Source organism: Manis javanica, chromosome 3 (genome assembly GCF_040802235.1).
Source record: "Manis javanica isolate MJ-LG chromosome 3, MJ_LKY, whole genome shotgun sequence".
Taxonomy (NCBI): domain Eukaryota; kingdom Metazoa; phylum Chordata; class Mammalia; order Pholidota; family Manidae; genus Manis; species Manis javanica.
Window position 1 is genome coordinate 6357537 of NC_133158.1, and position 20568 is coordinate 6378104.

Sequence of the window (20568 nt, forward strand, 5' to 3'; positions counted from 1 at the left end):
TTAAATCACGTCATCTATAATGGAACAAGGACAACAACTTAAATGTTGGGTAATAGAGGAGTGATAAAAGAAACCGGTAAATCCTTTGATGAAACACTGTACGACCCCATTAACAATCAGGTCTGTGAAAAATATTTAATGCCATGAAAATAGATCCTCATACTGTAAGGTTATTTTATACTATTAAGACAAAAGCCAGTTGTATAGTATGATTATGATTTTGTGTTTAAAAAAATACACATGCAGGTATATGGTAAAAGAGAAGTCTGCCTGAGTACATGCCAGAATGTCAATAGATGTTTTTTGGTGATGGGAAGATGGGATTATAAGTGATCTTTATTCCCTTTTTTGTGCTTCTCTATATTTTTCGATTTTTTAATGGTGCCATCTGATCAGAAAAACACAATAGAAGGCACTTTAAGACAAATAGGATAAATGCCTCCAAAAGATGTTCAATATGGAGTTATTTAATGATATAAAATATTAACAGCCTAAACATCCATTAATTAGAGACTGGTTATATAAAATAAACCATATCAACACACTGGAATAATGCTCAGTTCTAGTACGATCATATTTTCCAAGAATAACTATGATATAGTGTTTCCTCTATGCCAAAACAAAGTTCAGATCCAGTGAAGTGACAAAGGGAGGGTGAAAATAAAAGAGATGATACCAACTACACCTGGCAACATGAAAAGAAAACAAAATCAAAGACAAGCAAACACACACAAAAAGCATTCAAGGAAATAAACAGGGTCAAACATCAATAAAAGGTCGAGAGGCTGTAACAGCGAGGAGGACCCTTTATATACCTAACTGCACAGTTCGGAAATATGTATCAAGACCAATAGAGATGCAAGAGACACTGATCATTCACCGTCCCTGTGGAAGGTTTAAATCCAAAAGTGAACACATTGCACAAAGATAGCGCTGGAGAGATGGTGAGTGACCTCGGAGTGTGTAAATTCCGCAGCTACACCTAGAATAACACTGGAAGGAAATTGTTAAAATATTAATGGGCTGTTTTGGAGTGGAATCTTTTCTTTCTCCTTTTTAAAAATTTTTCCATAATGAATATATACATTTGTAAGGTCAAAGAAAGAAAGTTCATGTTCAAAGAGAATATGGAGCCCAATCCCAGTGTACCATGAGCAGCATTCCACAGCATATGCTGGTGCAGCTGCGGTGGGGGAGCCAGGAGAGAGAGAGAGAGAGAGAGAGAGAGAGAGAGAGAGAGAGAGAGAGAGAGAGAGAGAGAGAGAGAGAGAGAGAGAGAGTGCGTGTGTGTGTGTGTCCATCCATCCGTCCAGGGGCAAGCTCACCTTCCTGCTCCACGCCAGGGGTGCAAGCAGGCCTCTTTCAGAGCAGCCAGGTATGCTCCTAGGAAGGCTAGCGAGGGAATTTTTAGGCCCAGGGGGACCCAGACACGTGTGTTCCAATCTGCCAGCAGCTCTGGCCTCCCCGTCAGGAGCTGACAGAGCGCCATGCTGCCGGCTGTCCCTCTCCAACTTCACAAATGCCGCCTTTGTGCTGAGGCCCAAGCCTGGGTCCACACAATGCACCAGGAAGGCGAGAGAGAACAAGTTCTGCAGTGTCTTGCTGAGCCGTTGCTGCAAGGACCACGCAGATTTGTGTCTGGGTTTTGAACCTTTATGAAATAGGCTGCCAGCCCCAGCTCTCCTGATACCACCTCTGGTCTCCCAGAGTCAGAGGAAGGGCGGCTAAGTGCTCCGTTATTGATTAAAACGTTGTGTTGGGAGGTCTGGGCGCTGGTGCCTAAGTGATCCCTTCTCCTATAGTAAGAGGAATCCAACCTCAGAGACACAACCTGACATTCAAAGGGATATGTCTGTCTCTGTGGTGCCATGACAGGGTCAAGGGGCACTGTGACAGAAACCCAAGCTGCTCAGTTACAGCCTTGGGTTGTTTCTACAAGTAGAAAAGGCATAAATAATACACACACGTGGGTAAGGAATGAATGACAGCTGAGCGGTCTGGGGCAGCCCTGCACTCTGCATTCCTGGTTCCTCCTCTTTCAGCTCGGGCCCCATGGCCGCTGTAGGCAAAGTGGGAAAGGCTGTCAGGTTGGCCCACCGAGGACCCCTTGGGGACCACCCCCTTCAGCTCATCATCCCTGCCACTCCAGCTCATTTGCACTGAGCCCACTCCAGCTGGGAACTAATGGGCATCTCTGGGGGTCAAGATGGTATTCTCCATGCTTTGCAGATCATCCTGCAGACTCGGCTGCCGAACTGCACACAACCTCGGGGGCGCATTCATTCACTGACTGCCCCCCACCCCCAACGCTCCGAACATAAGCACATTGCTCGAGTTGTCTCGGTGTCCATGTGCATGACCACTATGAATAACAGTTCTGCTTCTTTTGGGCTGTTTCTGTCCAGGAAGTGGAGCTTGAAGTCAGCTATTTATTACGCGATTTGAAAAAAAGTAAGTAAGAGATTGTTTTGCCAGAGAAAAAGTCTTTGAGGTTTTAGAAACCAATTTCCACATGTCAGATCCCCCCTCGGGTCTGGCTTTCTCCTCCTCGCTTGGCCTCAGTCTGCTGGATTTCAGACACGGCTCGGTTTCTTTCTGTCCCAGTTCTCTGGGTCAAAGCAAATTTTCGAGCTGATCTAATATCTCCTGCAGTGTTCCTGCTTAGGATCTGTGTAGGGCAGAAAAGAACAAAAGGTTGCCTGGGAAGCCAAGGGAAAGATTTAAAAGGAATGGAAATGAGGAATTGACAGCGGAGCTGAGGGAGAGGCACAGACAGGGCTCTCCTGAGACCCAGGAGCACAGACTCGGGGCCTACAGGCCAGGCTAGGTGATGACAGTGAGTGAAGCCCCCAGGCATTGGGAGCACAACTGGGAGAGGTGGGGACATTTGTCGGTGACAGCTGATGGGCTACTCGTGTCCAGCTTACTGCCACCATGTGGCAACACAGGCCCTGACCTGCCAAGACTTCCAAGTCCTCAAGAGAAGCCAGCACTCCGATTCTTACATGAACAGTCTTCCTTTTTAAATGTTAGCTCAAAACACTAAGCAGCCAAACAAAACACAATTGGAGGGTCAGATGTGACCATGAATCAACAGCAGGCCCCAAACCCACTTCGCCTAGGATGCAAGCAGCAGGAGGATAGGAGGCGGAGCTGAGGGCAGGGTGAGCATCCTCAATGCGAGGCGAGTGAGGACCTTCCCGTCCTGGGGGGCACAGCGGAGGAGACGGCTGGCCGCCTGGAGGTCTCGCAATCGGGGGAGGAAATAACTACAGAGTGAACTTGAGTCCCAGCCCCTGGGATGGAAAGGAAAGGGTAAAATGGCAGTAGACAGGCTGAAGAATTTTCAAAAAGCAAAACTCAGTGCAAGACCAGATGTGCAAGAGTACGGCGGCGATGAACCTTCCAGGGGAAGCCTGCGACGAACTTGGCCGGAGGGCTGAGGGCCTGGCCGCGGGGGAGGGGAGGTAAACACATTTTTCTTCACTAGCTTCAAAGCCCCTCATCTGGCTCCCCAAGACAATCATTTTTCCCCTTCTCCTCCATTCCTGCATGAAGGAGATCAGGAAGTAACCAGGGGTCCAGAGGCCCCAGCACCAAGAGGCACGGACAGGCCTCTAGCTAATTAGATGGGGAGGTATTCATTCAGGAGAAACTGTCAGCAGAGTTGACGGGGGAATGGGCAGGGCAGAGGGCCCGTGCAGGGAGGGGCAGCATCTACGGGGCATGGCCAGAACAGCTGGACCATGCAGAGCCATGCACGCTGGCTGCTGACTGGTGTGCCAGGAGGGGGCTGAAGGAGACGGCACATGGTTCTCAAATCCTAGATTTTTCATAGCATAGGATATGCTTTAGGTTTTGGGCCTCAATTTTCTTAACGACTCAGAAAGCCAAACAGAAGTATTCAGGACAAATAAGAAATGGCAGACTTCAAGAGGACGTCTCAGCTCAACAAGGACAGCCTTTTGCCATGGCATGAATTTTGCTGGCTTCAGTCTGCAAGAGGATTTTTGTGATTATCAAGTTTGCCCCAAGGCCTCGGACAAACCTCAATTTTCACCTTAAAAGAGAAACTTTATTAGGAGTTTAAGAACAACTACAACCACTTGTTAACCCAAGAACTATTACAGTAACTAGTATTTACTACTTCACTAACTAATTAGTAAATCAGATTGCTGACAAAGGACTTAGCATAATTCTGTTAGTAATATAGTTCTTTAAACGCAGTATCTTAAACATCTTTCCAACGATTCTCTCCCAAAGAAGACGGTGGCATCATCCCCAATTTACCCATTAGGAATAAAAGCAAGATCTATAGGTGCTAAGTCAGCGGCCCAAAGTGCTGTGAGTGGGAGAGCTGAAGTCAGAATTGAGACACTTTCACCCCAGGGCCTGCCCTCTAAGCCAGGCATCAGCAAACATTTTCTCTGAACAGTCAGACAGCAAATATTTTTGGCTTTATGGATAGTGTCATCTCTGTCACAACGCTTCAGCTCTGCCGCTGTAGTGCAAAAGCAGCCACAGACACTGAGGAATGCCTGTGCTCCCATAGGACTTTACTTATGGACACTAACTTTGAATGACATAGTTTTCAGGTGTCATGAAATATCATTCCTCTCTTGATTTTTTTCCCCAGCCCCTGTTAAAAAGTAAAAACCATTCTTAGCTCATGGGCCATAGAAAATGGGGGGTGGGCTGAATTTTTTGCCATGTGCAATAGTTTGCAGACCCTGGTCTAAGCCACTAGGCTCTCCTGCTCTCCGGCTCACATCATGGGTTGGTTTCCATAGGAGGCTCAAAGAGATTTTAGGGCAAAACTTAAAAATACCTCTTTCTTCCTTGCAGACCCCTCACTTGGTCTTCTACTGAAATAAGCATTCCTTCAAGTCAATCTGAACCCAGGAGAGGTCCTGGGTAGGACTGGGATGTCCCCTCCTGCACAAGACAGCTTTCTGCACACACGAGCCCACTGCATCCTTCTTACCTGCAGGGTTTGGCTGAAGCGTTTTAACGGTGTGGCCTTCACGGGTGGGATGAGGTTTGCTAGTGATGTGACTCTGGAAAGGGGTTTGACCCGTTTATTACTGGGCTCCTGCACAGTTAAAAAAACAAAAAAAAAAGGAAGGGAAAATGTCAAGGTCAATGATGAAAACAACGTTAACTCCACCATATAGCCCTGCCCCCCTCCACAAGCTGCTGGCTGCAGCCTGATAGGTGGAAGGCAAACAGTGCCCCGTCTCCCTCCCTCTGGGCAGAGATGACCTGGCTCAGGAGGAATGGCAGGGGATGTCAACAGAAGCAGCCTCTGAGTAGGCAGAAAACAGGCAGGGACCTGCTCCTTAAACCTTCCCATTGCCCCCAGGATCTGCCAACCCTGCATTGGGAAGCTTCCACTGAACACAACCATTCTCCACAGCCCCTCCTACAGAAAAGCTGCCTCTGGTTTCCCATCCAATGAATGACCTTGCCAGGCAGTTGAATTCTGACGCTTCAGGTTTCGTTTTTTAAAAAACCTTTTCCCTGTCTTGCCAGAAACCTCTCTCCAAATTTCTTTTATGCAACAACTTCTCTAAAGCACAAAGAACGTTTGTTGTTTTAGTTCACTGAATTAAAAGAAAAAAATTTTTAAGTTCTTCTCTTACTATGACTATTCTCCTATCACTTAGGACAGCATCTTTCTATCTGTAGTATATTTTGAAATGCACACATTAATACTGATAAATAACAACCGGACAGCAAAGGAAAATGCAGAAAGATAACCCTACCATGGGCATTGGTTTACTCTGTACAGTCACAAGTTTTGAAAATCCACCCCACATAAAACATTTGCAAATCTGTAGGTTACCCCAAACCAGGCTGATGGGTGAGAGGGGCTGTACCCATCCCGATGACTTGGCAGATGAGAATTACATAAATAAAAACAACAGGCAGTGGGAAAGAGAGAACTGACAGACAAAACCTTTACAAAGACAAAGAGAACAGTTACCCTTGTCTTCCTAAGCTCCATCTGACCTGCAGGAGATGCCGGACAGCACATGAAGACACTGAATTGTGATGGAAAAAGCCAGACTTGCCAATTGTTGTGGCGAACCTCAGTTATATCCAGAGGGAGCCCAAAGGTACTCATCTTTCTTTTTCAGCCATTGCTTCCAAAGTTTCGAGGGTTAAGCCAGAACGTCAGATTCTCCAGGACTTCCCTGCAGGGTGTTTTGAACATAGTAGGTGCTTGGAAAAATCTTGCCTAAATTTGGAATTCTGCCAAGCAACTCTCATATCATTTGATGCCCTTGCCAGTCTCAGAAATCAGAAGCCTTCTTTGAAACAGACCCAGCCTTTCTGGTACTTAAATAGAAAAATTTAAAGATTTTTTTTTTTTTAAGTACAAAACAATTCCACCACGTAGCCAAGAGTGACTTCACAATTTTTCCCCCAAGCAGTGAAATACTTTTCCAAGACAGAGAACGAGTCTGGGTTGCCAGTACCTCTCCAGCTTTGTGGCATGCGCAGCTGAACAGACTGCAGAAAACTCCCGGAACACGGAGAAGGCTCAGTTCCAAAATGCGAACGATGAATCCCTCAACATGAGAGACATCATATTAGTTATTTAAGTGCTGAGGAGGACGATCCAACGGCCTGTCTGCTTCCAGGTGGCAGTGTCCTTCAGGAGGCACCCTGCCCAGTGCCTGGCTCCTGAGCATCTGTGCCCAGAGGAGCGTCATTAAAACATATTTTACGTCAGAGCTGCAGCACCGGCATACTAAATCCATACACACACACACACCCTTCTAAGCATCCCCTAAATGCCTCTACATGGCTCCCGCTTTGGGCTGGAAATGCCGAGTTGTGGTATCACCACCTTTGGCGGCACAAACTGCATTGTATCAAGTGAGGAGATGGGGGTTTTGTTAGGGGAGCAGAACTTGGTGTCAGATAATCCTGCACACACCTCAGAGCACGGGGACTCCTGGGTCTTCAGTTTTTAGTGGCTAAAGCTACTGGGTCACAGATTCTGTATCAGAATAGGGAGGTTGAAGGGCAAATGCCAACTGGGCTCTCTTGCTTTCAATAGGGGCAGGGGGGCATGGTGCACTTGGCAGGATCAGGGAAAGATTCAGCTCTGTGCCATTTGCTGTGTCATCTTTTCTAAGGTTCTGCTGACTCTGATGCCCAATATAGTGACCCAGCCGGTTAGCTGTTTTCCGCACAGCATCTAGATGTACACACAATTCAAATGCTGGATCTCTGCTTGTGTGCAGGCTGCTACAGGAGACTGTACTTAAAACTCCTTTCCTAAGGCATTGCCCATTTGGAAAAACAGTGGGCTGCTTTCTGGAAATCTGGCATTCCCAGGTAATGAACAATTGAGCCAGAAACCACTGCTGTGTGATTTCCTGCTGTGATCCAGCAAAGCAGACATTTGCAAATTCAAAACCAGGACATTTAGGGGTTATTGGATCCATGGTGAAGGCTTTATACATGACCCACGTGAGCAAAAGTATGAATTATTGTGTTCTTCTTGAGGGCTTCTGTGAGAATAGGAGATTTAAAAAATTCTTGGGCTAATTTGATTTTTCTTTTCCATTTACTCAGTCTGTCTCCAGCTACATTTTACTGCTTTCTAAAAAGAGCCCTCAGGGAAAATGTTTCCAGATTCTAGTTAAATAGCTCTACTGAGAACCAGCAAATGCAATACCAGGGATGTCTTGGGCTTTACAGAGAGGTGATAGAATACAACCTGTAGAGGCTTCCGAGTCTGACAGCTTAGCTGCCAGATCAAGCTGGGTAAGGTCAATGTTAAACCCAGGAGCAAGGTATCCTGTTTTGTGTGCAGACACCACCCCCACTATGCAATTTTAAGATGGGGAAGAAGGGCATCTCACTAAAGAGGTTAAAAAGAAAGAAAGCCAAGAAAAAAATCAAAAGGCACTGAGTATTCTGTAAAGGTGTTTTTTCTGAATAGTAGTTCATTTCATCTTTTCCAGGCCCTGTAGCTCTTTTGTTTTTCTTGTCTTATTGCACTGGCTAGGACCACCCATACATTTTTTATTGCAAGCTGAGATAGCAGGTACACTAGTATAATTCCTGATTCTAAAATGTTTATTATGTAGATTTCATCATTAAGACCTGTGTTTGCTTTATCAAGTAGATACCTTTATTAAGTATGGAAAGTTACTTTCTGCAATAAGTTTGCTGTGAATTTTTATCATGACTGAATAATTGACTTCTATCGGATGTTTCTCTTCATCTTTTCTGAGGACAAGGAGGGAAAAAAGAAAGCAAAAGTGGAAGGAAGGGAAGGAGAAAATGAAGACAGGCATGGAGGTCACATTTTTTCATAAATCAATTGGTTCAGCAATTTAAAATATCTCTTGTGCTTGAATCACAAACAAAGGGGAAGAAAGCACACCATGGGATTTTGTTTTTAATGTGACATTTTATTAAATAGATTGAATGTTCCTTCCCTAGGTAATACGGTGATTTTTATCCTCTCCTTGTTCTTCTGTCCCAACAGGTAGAAACCAAAGCAGATTATATGCAATGTAAGAAAATGCCTATTGTATCAATTTGATCTAGCACAACTCTTTGTTCAATAGGATTAGCACAACTACTTGAATGGAAAACAGTTCCATTCTAGTAGACATGGTATACAGGAAACCCTCACTCATTCCCCCTACACTTCATTTTTGCAGCTAGAGCAAGGTTGGGGGGCAGTAGGAGCGTCTTCCCTCCATGTCATGTCTGTGCCTGCCCTGAGACTACTTTCACAGAGCCACAGACATGGCCCCGGAAGGGCCAGAAATGCAGCCATTGGTGCAGGACAGACTGCTCCACTGCAGTGTACGTAGCACTGCTCTCGGCTGCTCTGTGCCTGGCCAGGAGCAAGGGAAAGGAGAGATCGCCTCTGCCAGCAGATGCCTTTGCCCAGGAGCTGATGGAGTCAGAGAAGTCTCTGAAATGTCTGAAAATACTGGGGAAGCCTTATGCATGGCACTACCTGACAGGCACTGCACACCTGGGGGCCCATTTAATCCACCTGGTAACTCCCAAGAGGCTTTCACCATCCTGACGTCAAACAGGAAGTTACAACCTCAGCGTGACTGAGAGGTTCTAGCATTATTTAATGATAATGATGAGCTCACATTTACTTCAAGGACTCCCCTCAAAATCATACAGATCTTTACTAATTTATTCCTCCTACAATCCCTGCAAGATAGCTACGATCATCATTTAAGCAAACCGAGGCACACGATGAGCAACTTGCTTAAGGTCACTCAGCTACAAAAGGTGGCCAGGATTTCAATGCTGGCGGGCTGGTTCCAGCGGCCATGTCCCACACCTTCCTGGAAGGGGCCAGATGGTAAATATTTTGGGCTTTGTGGGCCATCCAGCCTCCGTCATGACTACCCATCTCTGCCAACAGCCATGAACAGTATGTAAATAAGTGAGCGTGGCTATGTTCCAGTAAACCTTTATTTATAGACACTAAAATTCAAATGTCATGTAATTTTCACATCACAAAATACATATTTTTTTGCTTTTTTCAACCACTAAAAAATACAGAAATCATTCTTAGCTTGAAAGGCCATAGGAAGTGGGCACAACTGGGCTCAGGAGCCATAGTTGGCTGACTACTACTGTCTACTACAGCTGGCTTCAGAGGGCTCACATCCCGGCTCAGTGGTCCTCAGCCTCACCTCTGCTACTGTGACACAACACCCGGGGAAGGCACGCCCAGGCCCCGTGCCCTCCCAAGGCACACTTAGTCTTCAGGCTCTGGAGGTGGCAAAGGCTGACTTCCATATTTTTCCTGGAGCTGCGCGTGCAGGGCCCTCCCCCAGTGAGCAGGGGATATGGCGGACTTAACTTTTATGGAAGCCCTATTGTATTGTGTGCATTTCATTCTCCTAACCTTCCAAACAAATCAGCCCCAACGTTAACACAAACTTTCCCTCACCATTAAGACATATAAATAAAGGACAACATGTCCAATGAGATGTGGCCTCAGGACTGTTTCACAGTAATACGGGGGAAAAGGGATGCATAGGGAGGCTGGTAACTGTCAGAGCTGAGCCGGCCCCAGGGGACTCAGCCTGCGGTCCTGCCTAGGGCGCACAGTCAAAATTCTCCATAATAAAAATATTTACTCTAAGGGGTAGAAATCTCTTTTGCAAACGTGCCAGTGGAGGCCAACCTGAGCAGACAAGTGCCATCTGAGATTTTTACGTTGACTGTTAGTGAGGGCTTAGTGAGAAAGGGGAGTGGATAGATATCGTTTAGAATTGAACATATTTAAAAGAAACCTGGTAATATTAAAAAAAAAAAATCCCACTACTGAATTTCAATAATTCTCGACTAATATAAGCCAGAAGAGGGAAAGGTCCCCATAGCTGGGAAATCAGAAGCTGGGGGAATTTCCTCAAAACATTTAAACTTGAAGATGCGAACCCCATGGAGAGGCACCGACCCAGCCACCAGACACCCTGAAGGCTGTTTTATTCTGCTGACCGGTTTTTTATTTGCTGTCATTAAGAAACCCACTGTGGGCTCCTGAGCATTGACCTCCACAACATAAAACCTGGTGCAGTTCAACCCTGATTTATCTTAGAAACATTCAGAGAAAACAGGGGCTATTCAAGCTCAGGTGGCCCCGGGAGAGCAGACCTCTGTCCCGGTGTATCTATTTCACTCTGTGACTGTACTTTCCTCTCCCCAGGACAGCCTCCCCAATTCATGTTTTTCTCTCCATTCCTACAGGAGCACCATCTTCTCCTGAAGAGGCTGAGGCCTCCCAGCCTGGCCAGATCCTCACCCCGCTCTGCCCCTCTCTCCAGTCAAGTAAACATAAAGCTCATGACTCGACAACTGCCTCAACTTTACCACCCGCCTCGTTAGGGCCAAAGGGTGGTTCACACTGTTTTGCAGTTTCTGCCCAAGATTCTCACCCTTCAAAACTTCTGGGTCACCACAAATACCCTGGTGCTCTCACTTCCCCTGACACCTCCCACTCCAAGGCGCCCCACCCGCTCGGGGCTCTCGCGGACTCTTCTGCCTCACCTTCTCCAGGCCTTGAGCTTTCCCTCGAACGGCTCCACTCCCCCCTCCGTGGAGACCTGACAGGCCGCTCTGTACTCGCCTCTCAGAGAATTCCTGCGGACTCTCCTCCCTGGCTGACGATTTTCTAACTAAATGGTTGAGAATAAGCCACGTAGGTATTTTAAATCTATCTATTCATTCATCCATCCCTCCATCCACTTGTCCACCCATCTGCCTTAGGCTGGCTCTCAAACTTACTAGCCGAGTGATCTTGGGCAAATCATTTACCCAGTTTCTTCATCTGAAAAAAATGGGGAAATAATCCTCTCAGAATGCAGTAGTGAGAATTCTGGGGATAAGACCTCATTTATTGGGAACTCACAGTCTGCGCCAGGCACTGAGCTGAGAGCGTTATGTGGATTCGCTCACGGCATCTTCAGAACATGCTATGAGGAAGCTAATACCATCAGCCCCATTTTACAGATGAGGGAGCTGAGGTTCGAGGGGCATTAACGCAGGTCACGTATCCCAGCGGACAGAGGCAACATGCGGATCATACGCGGGACCACACAGCTCTGCTACACTATTCTGCCCAAGAGATCATGATGAGCACAGAGCCCACTGCTTTGTGCAAGCTCTCGATTAACACAACCTCAAATAGGACTCACACATTGGTACGTTTTTACTAGATTATTTCTCCTCCTCTTTCCCTTTGTCTCTAAGAATAGTGATTTTATAATCACTCGATGTATGCATTACTCACTTTTTTACAAAACTGGTTTTGAAATAATTTTAGATTTATACAAGCATTGAAAAAATAGCACAGGGCGCTCCGGGGCGCTCTTCCCCTCTCTTGCCCTGATGCTGACATCACACATAACTAAGATGTTTAACAGAACTAAGATCAAAACTCAGATGTTAACCTCACTAAAACATTTTAACCAAACTGTTAAAGGAGTTACTGGGATGTCACCAGTTTTCCCACTAATGTGCCTTTTCTGTTTCAAGATCCATCCAGAATCCCACATACATTTCATGGTCCCATCTCTATAGTGTCCTCCAATCTGTGACAGTTCCCCAGTCCTTCATGACACTGACACTTTTGAAGAATAGCGGTTGGTTGTTTTGTGGAATGTGTCTCTGTTTGGCTTTGTCTGACGTCTTCTCATTACTAGATTCAGATTATGCATTTTTGACAAGAATACAACGCATGTGATCTTTTCTGTACATGATATCAGGGGGTACATGATGTAATGTTCTTGTTACTGGTGATGTTAACCTTGATCACTTGGTTAAGGTGGTGTTATGGGCTGAACTGTAATCCCCCCAAAAGAGAACGTTGAAGTTCTACCCCCACACCCGTGGCTGCAACCTTATTTGGAATGGCGAACACCAGCTGCCAGGACGAGGCAAGGAAGGGTTCCCAGCAGGGTTCCAAGCATGGCCCTGCTACCTTACTCTAGTCTCCTGGACAGTGAGAAATAAACTTCTGCTGTTCTAAACCACCCAGCTTATGGGACTTTGTTACAGTTGCCCTCGGAAACGAATACAGGTGGTATCTGCTGGATTTCTCTAATGTAAAGTTCTGCCCATTCCATCTGCAACGAACACATATATTGGAAGAGATACTTTGCGACTATGTGTGCATCCTGTAAAATCCAATCTGCAAGTGTTCACTTAGCATCTGCCACTGCGGCGTCACTGAAGTGGACGGGTGTCACCGTGCTGGGAGCGGCTCTCGGCCGCACCGGGAGAACAGGCAGGGCAGCCAAGGGAGTCCATGTTGGCTGGAGTGGCAGGGAGCAGGGCAGGTGTGGACAGGCAGGGCACAGAGGCAACACTGAGGGCCTCCACAGAGCTGGGTGGCCAGAGGACTGGCACTGGAGGAACAGGAAGGGGAGCTTCTTTGGAGCCTACAAGTGACTCTTCATCTTATTTTTTTTGGAAACAGAAAAAGACAGCAATGAAATAATGGTTTCTAACCCCAAATTTTCCATTAATTTTTTTTTTTTCTGTTCTCTTTTCCCTGGCACAGAGCTAACTGACTGGGGTCATCTGTTACCGGAAGTTGAAAGGCAAATAATGAGGCCCAAATTCCAACGGAAACCTGGCTTCATTGATTAGGCCGAATACATTGCAGAATTATTGGTTTCTAACCCAGAAGATGAGCAAAATGTCTTCAAACTCAGAACAGTAATTTTCCTCCAGAGATGCTGCTCAGCGATTTCAACAGACAGGACTATGGGCTTTGTGGACTTTGACACACAGCCAGGACCGGCTCCCGGAGGAATCCCCAGTACCTTGGTCCTGGCTGATCCCAGAGATGCCAGCCACACCCTTGTGTTTATTTTCTCCAGCTGCAAGTCTGGTTGCCTGGCCCTGTGCATTCGAGGGAGATTTGATTTCCTCTTTGATGAAATGGACCAAATCTCTCTGTATCAGATGCTATAAGGAAAACATCCCCAAATCTCCTTCTTTATGCTGGTTTCGTATGTGTGGGTCTTTTCTTTTCTTTTCTTTTTTTGGCTAATGGCAAATAAGGAGAGCCTGGATGAATAAAATGCACAGAATGACATCTGAGTTTGTTCAGTCTCATGGCCAAGCTGCAGACAGAGTGGGATGGCTGTGTTCAGGATCCAACAATTTGTCCAGTCTCCCTGCATGGAAATAAAATGCTAAACAGCAGATGATGGGGCTGTCACAAGAAGGGCAAATCCGCAAACTAAACCATCAACTCCCAGCGCTGTAACTCACGGAACCCACTGAGGTTGGAGAGATTATATTTACTCTCTGTATATCCAGTTGGTCTTTGCCTGAGCCTGGCAGCACCTACGGAGTCTGGCTGAAGTCTGTCTGTGGCATGGCTGCTTTTAGGGAAGCCTTGGTTAAGGGAGAGGCATCAGGGGGACACTCGACTGAGCTTGGACAATGCTGGCATGAGCCTCTGAAAGCTTGCTCGGTCCCTGCCCCAAGCACAGCTTCCCAAAAGATGCAGATAAAAAAATGAGGATCGAGAGAAATCACACTTTATGACAATTTCTGTGCCCACCCCAGCTTCATTTCCTTCCCCCCTTCACGTCTAAAACACATGCAGGCAGAACACTATAGCTCCCTGATGTTCGTACACACTGAATGGCAAAGTGGAGAAAGTATGGGATGAGGGAGACAGATCTCACCAAGCATACCCCTGAGAGGCAATGAATTTGACTGCCAACTCTGAGGGCTAATGTAGGTGGCATACCATTTTGTTTCTGAGGGAAGACCTCGTGCAAGTTATTATCTTTATTCTCGCTACCACTGAGTTTTGACCCCCACTTTGGAAAAATAACCTGTCCTACTTGTCCGCCATGGGGAAATTCATTTTGCTGAATGAAGGCTATGGGCTGGAAAAAGAAGAGAAGAACCCTGGGAAATAATGCAGTAAAATATGGGACTCTCCGGGAGCTGGAGCAGACAGCGGCAGCCTAGGTTATGAGCATAATCTCTTAGCAGTGCCAGTAAAATAAAACAGAGCCACTCTTTCAGACACTGTATTTTTGGCTAAGGTTTCACTCCTCAATTACTTTCAAAGTTACTCGTTTCAGTCAACATTGTAAGGGTAAGTCAACATTTGTCCTGGCAGCAAGCCCAAATTTGTTATTCTATTAGTCTGCTACTGGTTAAATTGGCCCAAGATTAAACACATCTAATAAAGAGCCCTAAAACATTGAAGTTTTGCAGAAAACCACATTCAAGTTCTCTTACACAGGATGTTATTATTACTTAACCTTGGGCAGAAGGAGAAACTCACACCCACGCCCCAGATAAGTTCCTTTTAGCAAATGCCAGCCCATCGCCTGAAATTCATTTTGGTCATGCCCAGACATGGCACTCCGAACCTTCAGAGAAAGAGGAAGCCAAATATTTCGTGGTCCCTGGCTCCACAGCTGCCTTCTGAATGACTAGCAGAGCTCGTACTCCGGTCAAGGCAGACAGGCCAAGATGCTCAGAGCTGAAGCACTGGAAGAGTTTGACCTCTGAAGAAGGGCTGCCAGCAGTCATGTCTCTGTGGCCCTTATGGGAGACCAGCCTCGGGCCCAGAAGATGTTTTCTCATGATTAGATTCAGGTTATGCACGTTTGGTACGAATGCCACAGAAGTTTTGTGCCCATCACACCACACCCATACCCAGGTCTGGGAAATGGGGCCAAGCGGCACATCCCTGGCTGGAGGATGCCAACGAGGCAGCTGGGGTGGCAGTGGTGGCCTGATCACAGCCACATAGCCCAGAGGAAGGTCTCATGTGGGTTCTGGGGTTTCACAGTCAGTCATTTCCTACTAACTTCTTGGAAACCCTTGGTGGGATATAAATTCTGCATTTGCTGATCTCTGTAAAAAGGATTCCCTGCCTTGCCCTTGGGTTGGGTTGGAGGGGACAGGAGGCAAGAATGCCACTGGGGATTCCAGCCCCGCTGCAGCACTGGGGAACTGGTGTGCACAGACCTGCAGGGGACCTTAAAGAGATTTGCTGAGGCTTCCCCAGAGCTTAGAATGAGCTAGTCTCTGCAGCAAGTGACAAAATTCCTATCACCCTGGCCCAAAGAATGTGGCAATTATTTGCAAAGGCTCTAAGGCTAAAATATGTGGCTAGAGCACAGTGCCCTATGGCCTCAATAGCCTCTCACCTTGGGCCAACAATGTAACCTCCATGGGCTTAGTCTCCTCTCCTGTGAAGTGGGGGTAACTCTCCTTCCCCTTCACAGGGTTGATGGGAAGATGACACGGAGCATATGTGCACTGTGCTTGGGACAAGCCTGCCCTGTAAGATGCCCCTGTAAATATCAGATTATTGCCCTTCCTTCTGATGTGCGCTCTCTCCCCAGTCTGCTCTCCTGCCTTTGTGCATCCCTGGAGCACTGGGTTTTGTCCTGGGCCTCCCAGGGACAAAGCTGGAGTTCCCTGTCACCCGCCACAATCCCACCAATGACATGTGCTGGCCACTGAGGCCGCAGGCTGCTATGAGACCATGTATTTAGATTCCACATTCCTGCTTCCCTTTCTTCCTGCAGCTTTATCATCTGTTTAGTCAAGCTCTGGCTGGACAGAGCACAACAGGGAGCGGTTTGGCAGGGTCCAAGGATATGTCCAGGAGAGGCACACGTCGGTCGTGAAATCCCAAGATAAGAACCTGGGCTGGGGAAGGGGACTCAAGTAGGTGGGTCTTGAGGTCTGCATAGAACCTCTCTCTCACCTCACCCCAGGTCACTGAATTACGGGTTAGAAGAGCTGGTCACCAATCATGCCAGATGTCAATATGATCTGGGATTAGCAATGACAGGAACTCCGGGCACTGAACCCACCTCAGGTGTGCAAAGTGAAAATCCTCCCCCAAATAACACGTTACCTTTGGCTTTCAGAAAGGACTGCACATACCCACTGACGTGTTCCTTCTCTCTCTCATCCACCTGTCATCCTTTGAAGCTCAACATTATCTTAGCTTCCCAGAAAAGGACAATGAAGTACAGAGATGAAAAAAGATGCACAGATCTTAATCTCCATGTCCCAAAGGAAGGACAGACTGTTCTAGCTAAATCTGGGCTGATCAAACACATCACAGGCAAGCAAAGCTGACAGCCAGGCCTGCCATCTGATGGGAGACTAGGCTGGGACCAGGGATCCCACACTTGGCTGCTGGGTAAAGACGTACAGGGACACCTGACCAAGGACACCAGGCCTGCAGGACAAGGCATGGCTCCCTTTCTCTTGCTGCCCAGCCAGCTTCTGTTTTTGACAAGAACAAGGAGTCTGAGCAGACAGGCCTTGCAGAAGCGTGGCCTCCAGGAAGAAACAAAATGCATTTGCATGCTCCCTGGTGGCCCGCAGTGTCCTTCCCAGCACAATTTATCCCTTCAGGTCCCTTGATCCACATCCATCCTCAGCAGCACATGCGTCCACTTAGCACCAGCAAATGCCACGCTCAGGTGTTTTAGAACAGGCTGCACTCAGCTGAGAACAGAATACCCTGAAGTCTGATTATTCAAAATGGAAAAAGCTACCAGTCACAGCCACAAGGGCTTGATTGAATTGGGAATAAAATTTTAAAAATTTAACACTTTTCTGTTTTCGGCTTTCAGCAGACATCTGGCCACCCATTGAGCAGTGGTACGTAGAAACTAAGGTACAAAACATGCTGTTCAGGAAGCTGTGAGGTAGGTAATTTATAATGGATACATGTGGCCTTTCTGCTGCCCAACAGAGCCGATGTATAGCTTCAAAATGTTATCCCTCGGGAGATGTGTGTGCAACACAGGCAGAACACAAGGCTGACTTTATTTGAGGCAGTTTTCATTCTGCTGCCCGTTTTTAATGACAGCAATTTCAAAATGCCCACCGACAATGGATTTTTCCAAAGGTTCCTAACAAACACTAGCTCTTGGGGCTGTACGCTTGCAACCTTGAAACATAGTGATTATGTGTTATTTCTCACTCTCAGCAATTAATATGCAACCAGATGTATCATTATCTACAGTCTATTAAAATTCAGAAGCCTGTAAATTTGTAAAAGAACGTATTGCACACAGGACAAAGGATGCCCTGGCCTCAGAAACCCAGCTCTGCTCCCCAGGTCACTCGCAGCTCATTTCAATTACAAAGACACCAGAGGGAAAATGAATAGACAATGGCGGTTGACTTAAATGAAAATAAGCAAATACAGACCTGTGATTTGGCTCTTTGGTTTTGGGAAAAGTGTTGGTTTAGCCATTGGAGCTTCAGTGGCAAGGGATGCCAATAAGAGTTTTCAGAAAAGACAAAGGCAGTTTTGTGCCAAAGAAAACAGTTACTTACTGTTGAGGTAGAGTACTCCTCTGGCAGACAGGGGCAAAGTTCCCAGAGGCCAGCTATAGAGGGGAGTTCCTCTGGAATTCCACTGGGGGTCTAACCTGGCACAGGTTCCAGGAAAAGGTGCCCCACGTTCCCCCAGGGGGTGAGGAAAGGGCTCCTTTCCTGGCCAGGCGCTCTGTCCTCCTGCCACTTAGGTGTCAAGCTGTGGGCTGCTCCCGAATTTTCAGAGCAAGGCTGTGCAGAGAGGTGGCAGGAGCCGCCTGACCCTGCAAAGCCTCCCGAATTGCTATTAAATACATTACCTGCTGCCAGGGATCCTACCTACTCGCAGATTCCAGGAACAGAAATTTTAGACGTTTTCTAGGAACAGAGTCATTGTTCCACACCCAACCCATGTGTGACTACTGACTGTAGAGAAGAGAGGGGAGTGCCGCAGCGCCAGTGGGAGCAACTGGGGGTGGGGGGCAGAGGCACCACAAGCCCTTGAGTCACCTGTGCCTAGCGCTGTGCCAGGCGCCAGCACCTGCACATGCTCATCATACCACGTGCAACCCCACCACCCCATTACACAGAAGAGGAAGCAGGTGTTCAAGGAGTGAAGGGCCCCAATTCATACCAGCAATTAACTGCCAGAGCTGAAATTTGAATTCCAGTCTTCCTGACTTGAAAGCCTGCCTGGTCATGCCTGCCCCGCTGGCCTCCCAGGACACCCAACTGCCTCTCAGAACGGCAACAATCCTGAGGGTGACTTCATGCCAGGCTGTGCCCAAGTGCTTCCTGTGCATGATTTCCTTGATGTAAGTTAGTACTTTCAATAGACCCATTTCACAAAGCAGGCAACTGAGGCTCAGAGGGGTGAAGAACCTTGCCTAAGGTCACAGGGCCAGCAGTCAATGCCAGAGCCAAGACTGAGCCCGAAGCTGCCGCTTTGCAAGGCTTGCATTCTTAACCACAGCCCTGTGATTCCCACCCTGATGGAAACAAAGCCTGTAGAGGCAGACGAGTTGTAGAAACTGAGGCAGGGAGTGGAAAATCAGCAGCTGTTCATTCAACACTCAAGCCTGTCACTTGGGGATCATGGTCACTCTGGGCTCTTCCCCTGGCCAGGGACACGGGTACCCTGGCTCATGGGCCCCCCACAGACACTGCCCTCTGTGTCCTTAAGGGCACACCTGGGGACTGGTGTGTTAGCACCCAGCATCAGGAGGCTCTTCGGTGCCCCCCTCCTGATCTAATCTGCTAAGCACCCCAATGAGACTGCCCGCTTCCCCATCTGCTTCCTGCTGGTTGACAACCACTGCCTGCTTGCCGATCACTGTTAGAGGTCTGAATGACTTGCTCAAACTCAAACAGAAGCTTCTTGAGGGTAGAAAGCATGCCTCTGTCTTCTTTTCTAAACCCAGGGAACAAAATGGTAGGCAGAATCTGGTCTCAGTAAACATGTACTGACAATCAAAGAGCACCAGGGGTCATTTTTAGGTGTCCGGCCCATACCCATCATGCTGTGGAGTTGCCCCCCATTTCTAACAAAGAATCTATTTATAATTAAATCATCCTGCTAATGAACAGGACATGAAGAACTCCCAAAGCAACCTAACCCTCCTCACCTGCCCTGGGTCTGGGCCGGTGGTCGGGGCTTGGTGAAGATTCCCAGATGACGTGTGTCAGGTGGGAGCCAGCCTTGGGGATGAATGACACACTCCTCATCTCTGTGACCAAGGCCCCTCTCTACCCAGAGCTCACTCCCCACTCCCTGTTTGAAAGCCATTCTGGGAACACTAGAAAACCACACTTGATTTTTTTTTTTTCATCCTGCCTGGCAGGAATGAATGTGAGGCTTGCCAGTGTGCTTGGAACATCTTTTGTTTTTTTAGAAAATAATGCCCAGTGCCAACTTGGATTCCTGGGAAACTGGGTGGGTATTTCCTACAAAAGAATGAGTGACCTCCCAGCAGACCCCTCGAGAGGGGTGACCATCCGCAGCTCCCACTCAAGAGATATACACTGAAAACAGCTGCTTCTGTGAATGATCTGTGGAAGCCCTCCGTATGCCATTTCATCCTCACAATTCCCTTGGAAATTCTCATGTATAAATGAGGAAACTGAGGCTCAGAAGATGGGTCATTGTCCAAAGTCACTTGGCTGGGATTCGACCTCAGCTCAGTGTGACCCTCAAATCCAAGTGCCTAACCACTAAACTCTGGCTGCCGCACACTAAGACCTTGCCCAGTCTGTCCCTCAGGGTGAAGGGGAAAAGGAAGAGGATTGGTTAAATGATTTCAGCTAGAACTTCTGAAGCTTTGAAAAAAAAGATTTTTGTTCTTAGAAGAGACATCCAGTTTTATGTTTTCAAATAGGCTAACATGTAGTCTGCAACAATTTTCTATGCCACGTGAAAGCCAATTTTTAACTAAAAAGCTTAGTATCTGAAATAGGCTCAAAATCCAAATTTCAGGCTTAATCTGCAAGTGGCTGTACCCAAATTTGGGAGTTTACTGTTTAGAGTTCTAATCCTGGAAAAGCCCCCTGAATACACCTAATGCATTATTTCCAAACTCTTTCTACCATTATGACAATTTTGTGCCACATGTACATATCAGCTGAGCTATTATATACTTAATGCTTCCTTAAATTACTCATACTTTAAGTAAATGTATTGTAAAAATAAATGATATTAATGCCTTCAATGCAAAACCATTGTCACCTACCATA

General features: G+C 47.0%; 1 protein-coding gene across 8 annotated transcripts in view; it reads right to left on the reverse strand.

The window, feature by feature from the left end:
• ARHGEF3 (Rho guanine nucleotide exchange factor 3) overlaps positions 1-20568 on the reverse strand; it is a 245248-nt gene that overhangs the window by 29656 nt on the left and 195024 nt on the right. For 6 of the 8 annotated variants that reach the window (XM_037019264.2, XM_037019266.2, XM_073230740.1 and 3 more), the window contains one exon: positions 4985-5092. In XM_037019264.2, the coding sequence (XP_036875159.2) occupies positions 4985-5092 (108 nt within the window). Of the gene's footprint in view, positions 1-4984; positions 5093-5986; positions 6178-20568 lie in introns of those variants that run through there. The other 2 variants (XM_017680208.3, XM_017680205.3) reach the window with 2 other exon arrangements.